Source organism: Bombina bombina, chromosome 4, assembly GCF_027579735.1.
Source record: "Bombina bombina isolate aBomBom1 chromosome 4, aBomBom1.pri, whole genome shotgun sequence".
Classification (NCBI taxonomy): domain Eukaryota; kingdom Metazoa; phylum Chordata; class Amphibia; order Anura; family Bombinatoridae; genus Bombina; species Bombina bombina.
In genome coordinates, this window is record NC_069502.1 from 691,205,938 (window position 1) to 691,220,179 (window position 14,242).

Sequence of the window (14,242 nt, forward strand, 5' to 3'; positions counted from 1 at the left end):
TGCCTTGCCTTCCAAAAACAACTGCGCATTAGTGGCGCGAAAATGAGGCTCTGCCTATGACTAGAGAAGGCCCCCATCTGAAAAAGGTGTCCATACAGTGCCTGCCGTTTTTTAACAACAATCCCCAAGATTATAATAACTATAAAGCGCTATAATCTGTCAAATATGCTTAGCAAGTAATCGTTTTAGCCCAGAAAAATGTCTACCAGTTTTTTAAGCCCTCATAAAGCCCTTATTCTTATACTTAATCTAAGAAAATGGCTTACCGGTCCCCATAGGGAAAATGACAGCCTTCCAGCATTACCAAGTCGTGTTAGAAATGTGGCCATCATACCTCAGGCAGAAAAGTCTGCCAACTGCTTCCCCCAACTGAAGTTACTTCATCTCAACAGTCCTGTGTGGAAACAGCAATCGATTTTAGTAACGTTTGCTAAAATCATCTTCCTCTCACAAACAGAAATCTTCTTCTCTTTTCTGTTTCAGAGTAAATAGTACATACCAGCACTATTTTAAAATAACAAACACTTGATTGAAGAATAAAAACTACATTTAAACACCAAAAAACTCTTAGCCATCTCCGTGGAGATGTTGCCTGTGCAACGGCAAAGAGAATGACTGGGGTAGGCGGAGCCTAGGAGGGATCATATGACCAGCTTTGCTGGGCTCTTTGCCATTTCCTGTTGGGGAGGAGAATATCCCACAAGTAAGGATGACGCCGTGGACCGGACACACCTATGTTGGAGAAAAGAGCTGAATTCTTTGGGGCATGCCCCGCAAAAGGCCCTTTTAAGGGCTGGTAAGGTAAAAGAGCTGTAAACTTTATTTTAGAATAGGGTAGGGCATTTTTTTATTTTGGGGGCTTTGTTATTTTTTTAGGGGGCTTAGAGTAGGTGTAATTAGTTTAAAATTCTTGTAATCTTTTTTATTTTCTGTAATTTAGTGTTTGTTTTTTTGTAATTTAGTGTTTGTTTTTTTTGTAATTTAGTTTAGTTGATTTAATTGTAGGTAGTTTATTTAATTAATTTATTGATAGTGTAGTGTAGTGTTAGGTTTAATTGTAACTTAGGTTAGGATTTATTTTACAGGTAATTTTGTAATTATTTTAACTAGGTAGCTATTAAATAGTTATTAACTATTTAATAGCTATTGTACCTGGTTAAAATAAATACAAAGTTGCCTGTAAAATAAATATAAATCCTAAAATAGCTACAATGTAATTATTATTTATATTATAGCTATATTAGGGTTTATTTTACAGGTAAGTATTTAGCTTTAAATAGGAATAATTTATTTAATAAGATTTATTTTATTTCGTTAGATTTAAATTATATTTAATTTAAGGGGGTGTTAGGGTTAGGGTTAGACTTAGCTTTAGGGGTTAATACATTTATTATAGTAGCGGTGAGGTCCGGTCGGCAGATTAGGGGTTAATAAGTGTAGGTAGGTAGCGGCGACGTGGGGGGGGGGCAGATTAGGGGTTAATAAATATAATATAGGGGTCGGCGATGTTAGGGGCAGCAGATTAGGGGTACATAGGAATAATGTAGGTTGCGGCGGTGTGCGGTCGGCAGATTAGGGGTTAAAAAAATTTATTAGAGTGGCGGCGATGTGGGGGGACCTCGGTTTAGGGGTGCATAGGTAGTTTATGGGTGTTAGTGTACTTTAGAGCACAGTAGTTAAGAGCTTTATGAACCGGCGTTAGCCTAGAAAGCTCTTAACTCCTGGCTTTTTTCTGCGGCTGGAGTTTTGTCGTTAGAGTTCTAACTCTCACTTCAGCCAAGACTCTAAATACCGGCGTTAGGAAGATCCCATTGAAAAGATAGGATACGCAATTGACATAAGGGGATCTGCGGTATGGAAAAGTCGCGGCTGGAAAGTGAGCGGTAGACTGATTCTAAATACCAGCGGGCGGCGAAAACCAGCGTTAGGACCCCCTAACGCTGGTTTGGACGGCTAACGCAGAACTCTAAATCTAGGCGTAAATGATTCACTAATGAAGTTTGAAATCTAATGTAAAATTAGGGAAACTAACAACTGCTTTAATCTAACACCCAGACCTATTTTGTATCTATTTATTTATTTATTTTTTGTTTTACAGAACATTTTTTTTTTTTTTTAATTACTTCATTGTAAAAATGCTTTTGGTAAAAAATGGTTTAAACGCACAGTAGTGCAGGATTTTTAAGAATTAGAGCATGTCATTTTTTGACATTATGGCCTTTAAGGACTAAAGATAAGGGCAGATATATTTATTGGTTATATAAATTTACATTATGATGCTAGTATTTTTTTTTGCACTGATTTTTTTCAAATTACATTTTATAAGTTCCATTTTATACTCCGTTCTTTATTTTCCTGTAACAGACATATGTATGTTATGCCAATCTACTTCTGCAAATTGTAGAGATAAGAAAGGAAATTCTGGAGCATAAAACTAAAGAAGCAAAAATTTTGAAACTATCATAAGAGAAGTCACATATTTCTTTACAATGCGTTAATCCTACTGCAATTATACAATAAGAAACCTACAAAGAGGCTTATTACCTTGTGAATCAGGTAGGCTAATTTGAGAAGACTCTCTTTTCTCTCTGCGACGCAGTTTTTCATCTTCCCATATTGCTTGAAGACCAGGATTCTTTCCTATTTGGGCTGCAGTATATATATAAAAAAATAATCATTATTTATTGCATAATAACTCTTATGTAGTGATGTCATTCCTACCTATTACACAGTTTTTTTTCTTTCTTCTACTAAAGTTATTTCTTCAAGATAATTAAATGATACACAATTTATGCTGAATAAAAAGGTACCACATCACAATACAGTTAATTAAACATATTGCATTGTTTCTGCCTCTAATATGTAGAATTTACAGATGTGCAAAATTTGGTATTTCGTTATTTGTTTTGCAAATGAATAGCAAAATTGCCCGACATTTCTGTCATTGGGTTAGTTCAGACACTGGATGAAATAGAACAGAAGTGCAACCGAAAAAATCTTATTTTCCTATATATCTTTATTTTCACATATATTTAGAGTTGCACTTCTGTTCTAATATATTCAGTGCTTGAAAGGGAGGGCAATTTTGTAATTTGTTTGCACACCGATTAATGAAATACAACATTTCACACATGTATACGAAATAGTGATGTAATACTACGAATGTAACAGAAATACCAAACAAAATATACTTTATGAGATAAAAGACCAATGATATTAAACGATATGCAATTTTTAGTGTGATATTAATATAACAGCTACACAGTCTCAAGGAATGGTTTTAATGGTCTCCTATCATGGGATCATGTAAAAGACAAAATTCTAAATCGCAACTGAATAATGTTGCAGCACTTTAATAGCAGTGCGCAATAACCTACCGCTGGTAATAACAGGATTTTGAATTATTAATGATAACTATGTGAAGTGACTTACTTTTTCTGTTGAAGCACCGGTGTGCTGGCAGAAAGCTAACCTGTGAGACAGCCCTGTGCTGCTATGGATAATTATAATAAAAAAAAAGAGAGAGAGAGAGAGAGAGAGAGAGAGAGAGACGGGATACTTTCTTCCATGCTAATCATGAATAACACCAAAAGCAATCTCACCTTCAATTTCCTGCCGATTTAAAATATCTGCTGCAACACCATCCACTTCCAGTTCACAGGTACTTTGTGGCGCCACACCCTCCAACATACAAGAACTGTAATAGAGTTAACAGATTACGGTTATGACTGGAGAGTTTATAAACACTACAAATATTAAATAAGATGTCAAAAATATATTTTCTTTAAGTATTTCACGGTTTCACACAAAAATAATGACATGGGCTGCATTATAAGATTTTATTATTCAAAAGATAAGAACAGACCTTGGAATTTCATCTTCCTCCCAGCGAGCAAAGGTACCATTAAATGATTTCTCTGGTGTTGTATCTTTATGTAACTTAGGATCTTGCGAACCATCCCCTAAATTATGAAATAAGAATAATGCATTACACTTTCAGAGACAAATGACAAAGAATGTAGAGCTTACATAGACAGTGAGACTCATGTGTGCTTGTATTTTGCTATACTGACTAATGCTTAATATTAATCTTTAATAAATTCTACTAGTGTGATCTACTTGTGACCATACCAGATTATATATATATATATATATATATATATATATATATATATATATATACATACATACATACATATACATATATATATTTATGGTTTAGATTATAGCACAGAAAATAGCTGTGAGAAAAATGTATACATTTCTTTCATGTAATTGGCAAGAGTCCATGAGCTAGTGACATATGGGATATACAATCCTACCAGGAGGGGCAAAGTTTCCCAAACCTCAAAATGCCTATAAATACACCCCTCACCACAGCCACAATTCAGTTTTACAAACTTTGCCTTCTATGGAGGTGGTGAAGTAAGTTTGTGCTAAGATTTCTACGTTGATATGCGCTTCTCAGCATTTTTTAACCCTTTTTCCTCTCAGAGTACAGCGAATGTCAGAGGGATGTGAAGGGAGTATCGCCTATTGAATGCAATGGTTTTCCTCACAGGAGATCTATTTCATGGGTTCTCTGTTATCGGTCGTAGAGATTCATCTTCTACCTCCCTTTTCAAATCGACGATATACTCTCATATTCCATTACCTCTACTGATAACCGTTTCAGTACTGGCTTGGCTATCTGCTATATGTGGATGGGTGTCTTTCGGTAAGTATGTTTGCATTACTTAAGACACTCTCAGCTATGGTTTGGCACTTTATGTATTAATATAAAGTTCTAAATATATGTATTGTATTTATATTTGTCATGATTCAGGTTTATGTATATTTCCTTTTGCAGACTGTCAGTTTCATATCTGGGAAATGCATTTTTTAGAAATGTATTTCTTACCTGGGGTGTAGTCTTTTTTCAATTGACTGTCATTTTTCAAATTCGCGGGCAGAATTAGGCTCCCGAGGGCGCAAAATGCAAAAGTTTATTGCGTCATTCTTGGCGTGAGATTTTTTTGGTGCGAAGTTATGTTCGTTGACGCAAATTCGTCATTTCCGGCGTCTTAGTTGACGCCGGGTCCTTTCACAATGTTGCGTCATCTATGACACGAGTGTGTCGTTTCCGGATGTTTTGGCGCCAAAAAATATTTTTCTGTTTGTTGTGCGTCATACTTGGCGCCAAATATTTTCATTATTTTAGACCCCATTCCGATTTGCCTCTTGCCTTTTTTCTACGTCAGAGGGCTATTCTGTTTGCATTTTTTCCCATTCCTGAAACTGCCATATAAGGAAATTGATCATTTTGCTTTGTATGTTGTTTTTCTCTCTTACATTTGCAAGATGTCTCAATCTGTTCCTGTCTCAGAATTTATTGCTGGATCCCTGCTGACTGATAACAGTTCTACCAAAGCTAAGTGCATTTGTTGTAAACTTGTGGTGATTATACCTCCAGCTGTGGTTTGTAATAGTTGTCATGATAAACTTTTACATGCAGAAAATGTATCCATCAGTAGTAGTCCATTATCTGTTGCTGTTCCCTCAACATCTAATGCACAAGATATACCTGTAAATTTAAAAGCATTTATTTCTGATTCTATTCAGAAGGCTTTCTCTGCCATTCCGCCTTTTAAAAGGTATTTTAAAACTTCTCATAAGGTTGATGAAATTTCAAATGACCAGCAACATACTGAATTATCCTTCTCTGATGAGGATCTATCTGATTCAGAAGATCCTGCCTCAGATATTGACACTGATAAATACTCTTATTTATATAAATTGGAGTATATTCGTTCTTTGTTAAAAAGGAAATAAAAGGTTTTTATATACCTTACAACAATGGCTTTTATGAACTATTGCATTTTAAAAAGGGGTATAACATATTTGTTTTAATGTCTGAAAATGAACTTGTGCTTGATATAACTTTGTTTTGAAGCTGATGGAGATAAATTCTAGTCTATGAAAAGAGACATTGGAGCTGCATTTATTAGTCAGGGAGCAAACTGTGCACAAACATGCATTTCCTGTTGGATTTAACATCAATGTAAATAGCTTTTAATTAACCGTTTTCACTAACAAAACATAAGTTTAAATTCTTGCTCTTTCATGTGCGTTATATATATATTTTTTAGGTTTACTATTCCTTTATGGAGGATTTAGGCAGCTTAATACACATACCTTGATTGAGTCTCCAATTAGTCCTTAACATGAAAGTACAGAACACAGAGCTGCCCTCCAAATGCACATGGCCATGCATTCCTCCCACACTGGTTGCACACACACTTGTAACCAACCCAGGATCCACACTTGTGTAATGCAAAGGCAGCATACATTTGGAAGGAAGTGTAAAGTGATAAAATCAGCTGTACCTTTGGCACTTTCAAGTATACCACAAGAGTAGTTTTTGTCAAATTATGCATTGTTTGTGATGAAAATTGGTCTAAATCCAGTTTGGTTATAGAGGAAGATTTTTCCTTAAATGTATACTAAAGTCATTTTTTATTTGTTGCATCAAAGAGAGGGTATTTTAAAATGTATTATACTTTGTTTTTGCATTTTTACTGGATGTTCCTGTACTCAGGGCCGTATTTCCCATTAGGAACAGTAGGCATGTGCCTACAGGCGCATTGCAGTGAGGGGCGCCTGTTTGTAGTCAGTGTATTAAAAAAAAATCTGAGGGCATTAATTTTAGTAAGAATTGTGCTGCCAGCTGCTTACAGAGTTGAGTGTTTCATTGGGAATATGTTACAGCAGTCCAGGGAGCCATGAAGGAGAGAGGGGCAAAGATTAAAACTAAACCCCTCCCATTTTCGCCAGGCATGTTTACTGTGAAAGTTTTACTTTTATTTTATGTACTTCTGTTGCCTTCCTCACACAGCCAAGCTCCATGCTGATAACTGTGGTGCAGACACTTTTTGTTGAAGGAATGAAGGCTTCAGGACAGGTTAGGACTGTACACGGTTTCTAATGCAGCCTAGAATGACAACATAACCAGCAGAGCACACTTTAATCCCTTGGCTACCAGAGAGGATTGCAGTGTATTCACCGGTTATGTGCTGCAGTGCATTTTGATAGCCAGGGGGTTAAATTCTGCTTCAGGATGAATGTTTTTGTTCTATAAAGGCATTGGATGTGAGGAGGTTATGTGGGACTAGCTGCTCTGCTCTTTATTACAAGCTGCCGATTGTGATTTACAGCCTTTAGGGCACTTTGACAATGATGCTTGTAGACTGTAAGGCTGTTGCTATAAATGAAGAGCTTGATTACTAAAGGTTAACTAGCAAAATAAAAATGTGTAAGTATGTGTGTAAACCACTCACATGGCATATTTGTGTGTGTATGTATATATATATATATATATATATATATATATATATATATATATATATATACACACACACACACACATATATATATATATATATACATACACACACACACATATATATATATGTGTATATATATATATATATATATATATATATACATACACACACACACACACATATATATATGTGTATGTATAAAGTTATAGAGTTCAAATGTCACTTTAAAAAGGGACATTAAACACTAAATACATTTTATATGCATACTATTAAATGTATTCCCTGCCTCCTCCTACTCATGGATACCGCCATTTTGAAATGTACCTTTTATTGCATTCTAGTGATAACGAGTTCCCCGCAAGATTCCCCGCTTGCTTTTTCCCAGAAATACCTCATATACGGCTAGATTTAGAGTTTTGTCGGTAACGAGCCGCGTAGCTAACGCTGGCTTTTTTCTGGCCGCACCTTTAAAATAACTCTGGTATTGAGAGTCCACAGAATGGCTGCGTTAGGCTCCAAAAAAGGAGCGTAGAGCATATTTAACGCCACTGCAACTCTCGATACCAGAGTTGCTTACGGACGCGGCCAGCCTCAAAAACGTGCTCGTGCACGATTCCCCCATAGGAAACAATGGGGCTGTTTGAGCTGGAAAAAAAACTAACACCTGCAAAAAAGCCGCGTTCAGCTCCTAACGCAGCCCCATTGTTGTCTATGGGGAAACACTTCCTACGTCTGCACCTAACACCCTAACATGTACCCCGAGTCTAAACACCCCTAACCTTACACTTATTAACCCCTATTCTGCCGCCCCCGCTATCGCTGACCCCTGCATATTATTATTAACCTCTAATCTGCCGCTCCGTAAACCGCCGCTACTTACATTATCAATATGTACCCCTAATCTGCTGTCCCTAACACCGCCGACCCCTATATTATATTTATTAACCCCTAATCTGCCCCCCACAACGTCGCCTCCACCTGCCTACACTTATTAACCCCTAATCTGCCGAGCGGACCGCACCGCTATTATAATAAAGTTATTAACCCCTAATCCGCCTCACTAACACTATAATAAATAGTATTAACCCCTAATCTGCCCTCCCTAACATCGCCGACACCTAACTTCAAACATTAACCCCTAATCTGCCGACTGGAGCTCACCGCTATTCTAATAAATTTATTGACCCCTAAAGCTAAGTCTAACCCTAACACTAACACCCCCCTAAATTAAATATAATTTAAATCTAACGAAATTAACTCTTATTATATAAATTATTCCTATTTAAAGCTAAATACTTACCTGTAAAATAAATCCTAATATAGCTACAATATAAATTATAATTATATTATAGCTATTTTAGGATTTATATTTATTTTACAGGTAACTTTGTATTTATTTTAACCAGGTACAATAGCTAAAATAGTTAAAATAATTACAAAATTACATGTAAAATAAATCCTAACCTAAGTTACAATTAAACCTAACACTACACTATCAATAAATTAAATAAAATACCTACAATTACCTACAATTAAACTTAACACTACACTATCAATACATTAATTAAATACAATATCTACAAATAAATACAATGAAATAAACTAACTAAAGTACAAAAAATAAAAAAGAACTAAGTTACAAAAAATAAAAAAATATTTACAAACATCAGAAAAATACTACAACAATTTTAAACTAATTACACCTACTCTAAGCCCCCTAATAAAATAACAAAGACCCCCAAAATAAAAAAAATGCCCTACCCTATTCTAAATTACTAAAGTTCAAAGCTCTTTTGCCTTACCAGCCCTGAACAGGGCCCTTTGCGGGGCATGCCCCAAAGAATTCAGCTCTTTTTCCTGTAAAAAAACATACAATACCCCCCCCCCACATTACAACCCACCACCCACATACCCCTAATATAACCCAAACCCCCCTTAAATAAACCTAACACTAAGCCCCTGAAGATCTTCCTACCTTATCTTCACCATACCAGGTTCACCGATCGATCCAGAAGAGCTCCTCCGATGTCCTGATCCAAGCCCAAGCAGGGGGCTGAAGAGGTCCATGATCCAGCTGAAGTCATCATCCAAGCGGGAGCTGAAGAGGTCCATGATCCGGCTGAAGTCTTCTATCAACGGCATCTTTAATCTTCTTTCTTCCGGATCCATCTTGTAGACCTCCGACGCGGAACATCCTGCTGGCCCGACGGACTACCGACGAATGAAGGCTCCTTTAAGGGATGTCATCCAAGATGGCGTCCCTCGAATTCCGATTGGCTGATAGGATTCTATCAGCCAATCGGAATTAAGGTAGGAAAATTCTGATTGGCTGATGGAATCAGCCAATCAGAATCAAATTCAATCCGATTGGCCGATCGAGAATAAGAGTTAATTAATTTTGTTAGATTTAAATTATATTTAATTTAGGGGGGTGTTAGTGTTAGACTTAGCTTTAGGGGTTAATAAATGTATTAGAATAGCGGTGAGCTCCAGTCGGCAGATTAGGGGTTAATGTTTGAAGTTAGGTGTCGGCGATGTTAGGGAGGGCAGATTAGGGGTTAATACTATTTATTATAGGGTTAGTGAGGCGGATTAGGGGTTAATAACTTTATTATAATAGCGGTGCGGTCCGCTCGGCAGATTAGGGGTTAATAAGTGTAGGCAGGTGGAGGCGACGTTGTGGGGGGCAGATTAGGGGTTAATAAATATAATATAGGGGTCGGCGGTGTTAGGGGCAGCAGATTAGGGGTAAATAAGTATAACGTAGGTGGCGGTCGGCAGATTAGGGGTTAATTATTGTAGGTAGCTGGCGGCGACGTTGTGGGGGGCAGGTTAGGGGTTAATAAATATAATATAGGGGTCGGCGGTGTTAGGGGCAGCAGATTAGGGGTACATAAGGATAACGTAGGTGGCGGTCGGCAGATTAGGGGTTAAAAAATGTAATCGAGTGTCGGCGATGTGGGGGGGGCCTCGGTTTAGGGGTACATAGGTAGTTTATGGGTGTTAGTGTACTTTAGAGCACAGTAGTTATGAGCTTTATAAACCGGCGTTAGCCCAGAAAGCTCTTAACTACTGACTTTTTTCTGTGGCTGGAGTTTTGTCGTTAGAATTCTAACGCTCACTTCAGCCACGACTCTAAATACCGGAGTTAGAAAGATCCCATTGAAAAGATAGGATACGCAATTCACGTAAGGGGATCTGCGGTATGGAAAAGTCGCAGCTGAAAAGTGAGCGTTAGACTCTTTTTTGACTGACTCCAAATACCGGCGGTAGCCTAAAACCAGCGTTAGGAGCCTCTAACGCTGGTTTTCACGGCTACCGCCAAACTCCAAATCTAGGCCATACAATGTTACCAATACACAAGAGAACGCTGGGTAATATATGCAAATTTGATATGCAAATTCTCAGTTTTTTTGCTTCAAAATACTGTTTTAACACAGCTATCATTTAACAGGACTATTGCAGCAAACCAGAAATCAGACACTTTTTGGAACTCATCAGTAGGAGATAGATTTATGGTTGCTACATTGGTAAAGCTACTTTCAAGGTTAAACCAAAATTCATTAAAATTATGGGGGAGATAAAAAACTGAAATTAAAATCCTCCATGTCTCAAAATTAAAGCAAAATAACAGAGAATTTGCATACATGGAGAAATTTAAATTTCAGTTTTTTATCTCCCCCATAATTTTAATGAATTTTGGTTTAACCTTGAATGTAGCTTTACCAATGTAGCAACCAGAAATCTATCTCCTACTGATGAGTTCCAAAAAGAACGAAACAGGCTGTCTAGTGAGCGATTTCTAGTTTGCTGCAATAATCCTGTTAAAAGGTTAGCTGCGTTAAAACAGTATTTTGAAGCAAAAAAACTGAGAATTTGCATATCTAATTTGCATATCTTACACAGAGTTCTCTTGTGTATTGGTAACATTATATATGATGTATTTCTGGGAAAAAGCAAGCGGGGAATCTTGTCTAGATGTGCTAATTTCCTATGCAAATATTTACATTGTTTTAATTTTGAGACATGGAAGATTTTAATTTCAGTTTTTTCACACAAATATATATATATATATATATATATATATATATATACACATACACACACACACAAAACACGGGAGGGGTCAGCACTCTCAGTCCGGACCGGGTACACATATTATGACCCTGTAACATGCACAGCCCTGGGTGCAAAACAGCACTCTCAAAAAGCTGCACTGTCACCAGAGTCACAGGCAGTTAACCCCAGGCAGGCCTGGGGGCAAGGCCCAAACAGGGAAAATTAAAAAAAAAAAATACATTAATATTGCACACAGAGGAAGTCCAGCACTCACTCACAAGCTCACAACTAAGATAAAAAGCAGCAATGGAAGAGTTAGTTACCGCATCTGGCCAAATGGGAAAAGCCCAGGTACCTCGTCAAGGTCTCTTCCAAAAACCTTGGTCCCTAAACAGCCACACAATGCAGGCTCACAATCAAACAACTATGTAAAAATGAAGGGTGAACAGGCTTATGTAATCTCCCCAAACATATACAAAACACAGGAGGGGTCAGCACTCTCAGGCCGGACCGGGTACACATCCTATGACCCTGTAACATGCACAGCCCTGAGTGCAAAACAGCATTTTCAGGAAGCTGCACTGTCACCAGAGTCACAGGCCTGGGTGCAAGGCCAAAACAGGGAAAATTACAAAAAAAGTAAATTTATGCTTACCTGATAAATAAATTTCTTCTACGATATGACGAGTCCACGGATTTCTTCCTTACTTGTGGGATTTATCCTCCTGCTAACAGGAAGTAGCAAAGAGCACCACAGCAGAGCTGTATATATATATATATATATATATATATATATATATATATATATATATATATATATATATATCTCCTCCCTTCCCTCCACCTCCAGTCATTCGACCAAAGTTAGGAAGAGAAAGGAAAAGCCAAAGGTGCAGAGGTGACTGAAGTTGATAAAAAATAAAATATAAATCTGTCTTAAAAATGGGAGGGCCGTGGACTCGTCATATCGCAGAAGAAATTAATTTATCAGGTAAACATAAATTTACATTTCTTCTACAAGATATGATGAGTCCACGGATTTCATCCTTACTTAGGATACAATACCAAAGCTACAGGACACGGATGAAAGGGAGGGACAAGACAGAGACCTAAACGGAAGGCACCACTGCTTGAAGAACCTTTCTCCCAAAACCAGCCTCAGAAGAAGCAAAAGTATCAAATTTGGAGAATTTGGAAAAAGTGTGAAGAGACGACAAAGTTGCAGCCTTGCAAATCTGTTCAACAGAAGCATCGTTTTTAAATGCCCATGAGGAAGCCACAGCCCTAGTAGAATGAGCCTTAATTCTTTCAGGAGGCTGCTGTCCAGCAGTCTCATACACCAGATGGATTATACTCTTCAGCCAAAAAGAAAGAGAGGTAGCCGTAGCTTTCTGACCCCTACGCTTTCCAGAAAAAACAATGAATAATGAAGATGATTGACGGAAATCCTTAGTCGCCTGCAAGTAAAACTTCAGGGCCCCGGACCACGTCCAAGTTATGCAACAGACGCTCCTTCTTAGAAGAAGGGTTAGGACATAATGAAGGAACAACAATTTCCTGATTAATATTCTTATTAGAAACAACCTTAGGAAGAAAACCAGGCTTGGTACGTAAAAACCACCTTATCAGAATGAAAGATAACATAAGGCGAGTCACATTGTAACGCTGAAAGCTCAGAAACTCTACAAGCAGAAGAAATAGCAACCAAAAACAAAACTTTCCAAGATAACAACTTAATATCTATGGAATGCATGGGTTCAAACGGAACCCCTTGAAGAACATTCAGAACTAAATTCAAACTCCAGGGTGGAACAATTGGTCTAAACACAGGCTTGATCCTGGTCAAAGCCTGACAAAAAGACTGAACGTCTGGAACATCTGCCAAACGTTTGTGTAGCAAAATCGACAAAGCAGAAATCTGTCCCTTTAAGGAACTTGCTGATAAACCTCTCTCCAATCCTTCTTGGAGAAAAGACAGAATCCTGGGAATCCTAACCTTACTCCATGAGTAGCCCTTGGATTCACACCAAAAAAGATATTTACGCCATATCTTATGATAAATCTTTCTGGTGACAGGCTTACGCGCCTGAATCAAAGTATCGATGACCGACTCAGAGAAACCCCGCTTAGATAAAATCAAGCGTTCAATCTCCAAGCAGTCAGCTGCAGAGAAACTAGATTTGGATGTTGAAAAGGACCTTGAATGAGAAGGTCCTGTCTCACTGGAAGTTTCCACGTAGGCAGAGAGGACATGTTCACTAGATCTGCATACCAAGTCCTGCGTGGCCACGCAGGCACGATTAGAATTACTGAAGCACTCTCCTGTTTGATCCGAGCAATCACTCGGGAAGGAGGGGAAACGGTGGAAACACATAAGCTAGGTTGAACGACCAAGGCACTGCCAAGGCATCTATCAGTTCGGCCTGAGGATCCCTCTACCTGGATCCGTATCTTGGGAGCTTGGCATTCTGTCGAGACGCCATCAGATCCAACTCCGGTCTGCCCCAACGGAGAATCAGTGAGGCAAATACCTCCGGATGAAGTTCCCACTCCCCCGGATGAAAAACCTGTCGGCTTAAAAAGTCTGCTTCCCAGTTGTCCACTCCTGGGATGTAGATTGCTGACAGATAACAAGAGTGGGCCTCCGCCCATCGAATTATCTTGGATACTTCTGTCATCGCTAAGGAACTCCTCGTTCCTCCCTGATGATTGATGTAAGCCACAGTCGTAATGTTGTCCGACTGGAATCTGATGAATCTGGCCGAAGCCAACTGAGGCCACGCCTGAAGCACACTGAATATTGCTCTCAATTCCAGAATATTGATTGGAAGTAGAGACTCCACCTAAGTGGAGACCCACAT

General features: G+C 38.1%; 1 protein-coding gene across 1 annotated transcript in view; it reads right to left on the minus strand.

The window, feature by feature from the left end:
• Window positions 1-14,242, minus strand: part of REV3L (REV3 like, DNA directed polymerase zeta catalytic subunit) — a 471,052-nt gene that overhangs the window by 246,048 nt on the left and 210,762 nt on the right. The window contains exons 5-7 of the mRNA XM_053710865.1: window positions 3,866-3,962; window positions 3,603-3,697; window positions 2,545-2,649 (exon numbers count right to left, since the gene is read on the minus strand). Of these exons, the coding sequence (XP_053566840.1) occupies window positions 2,545-2,649; window positions 3,603-3,697; window positions 3,866-3,962 (297 nt within the window). The remainder of the gene's footprint in view (window positions 1-2,544; window positions 2,650-3,602; window positions 3,698-3,865; window positions 3,963-14,242) is intronic.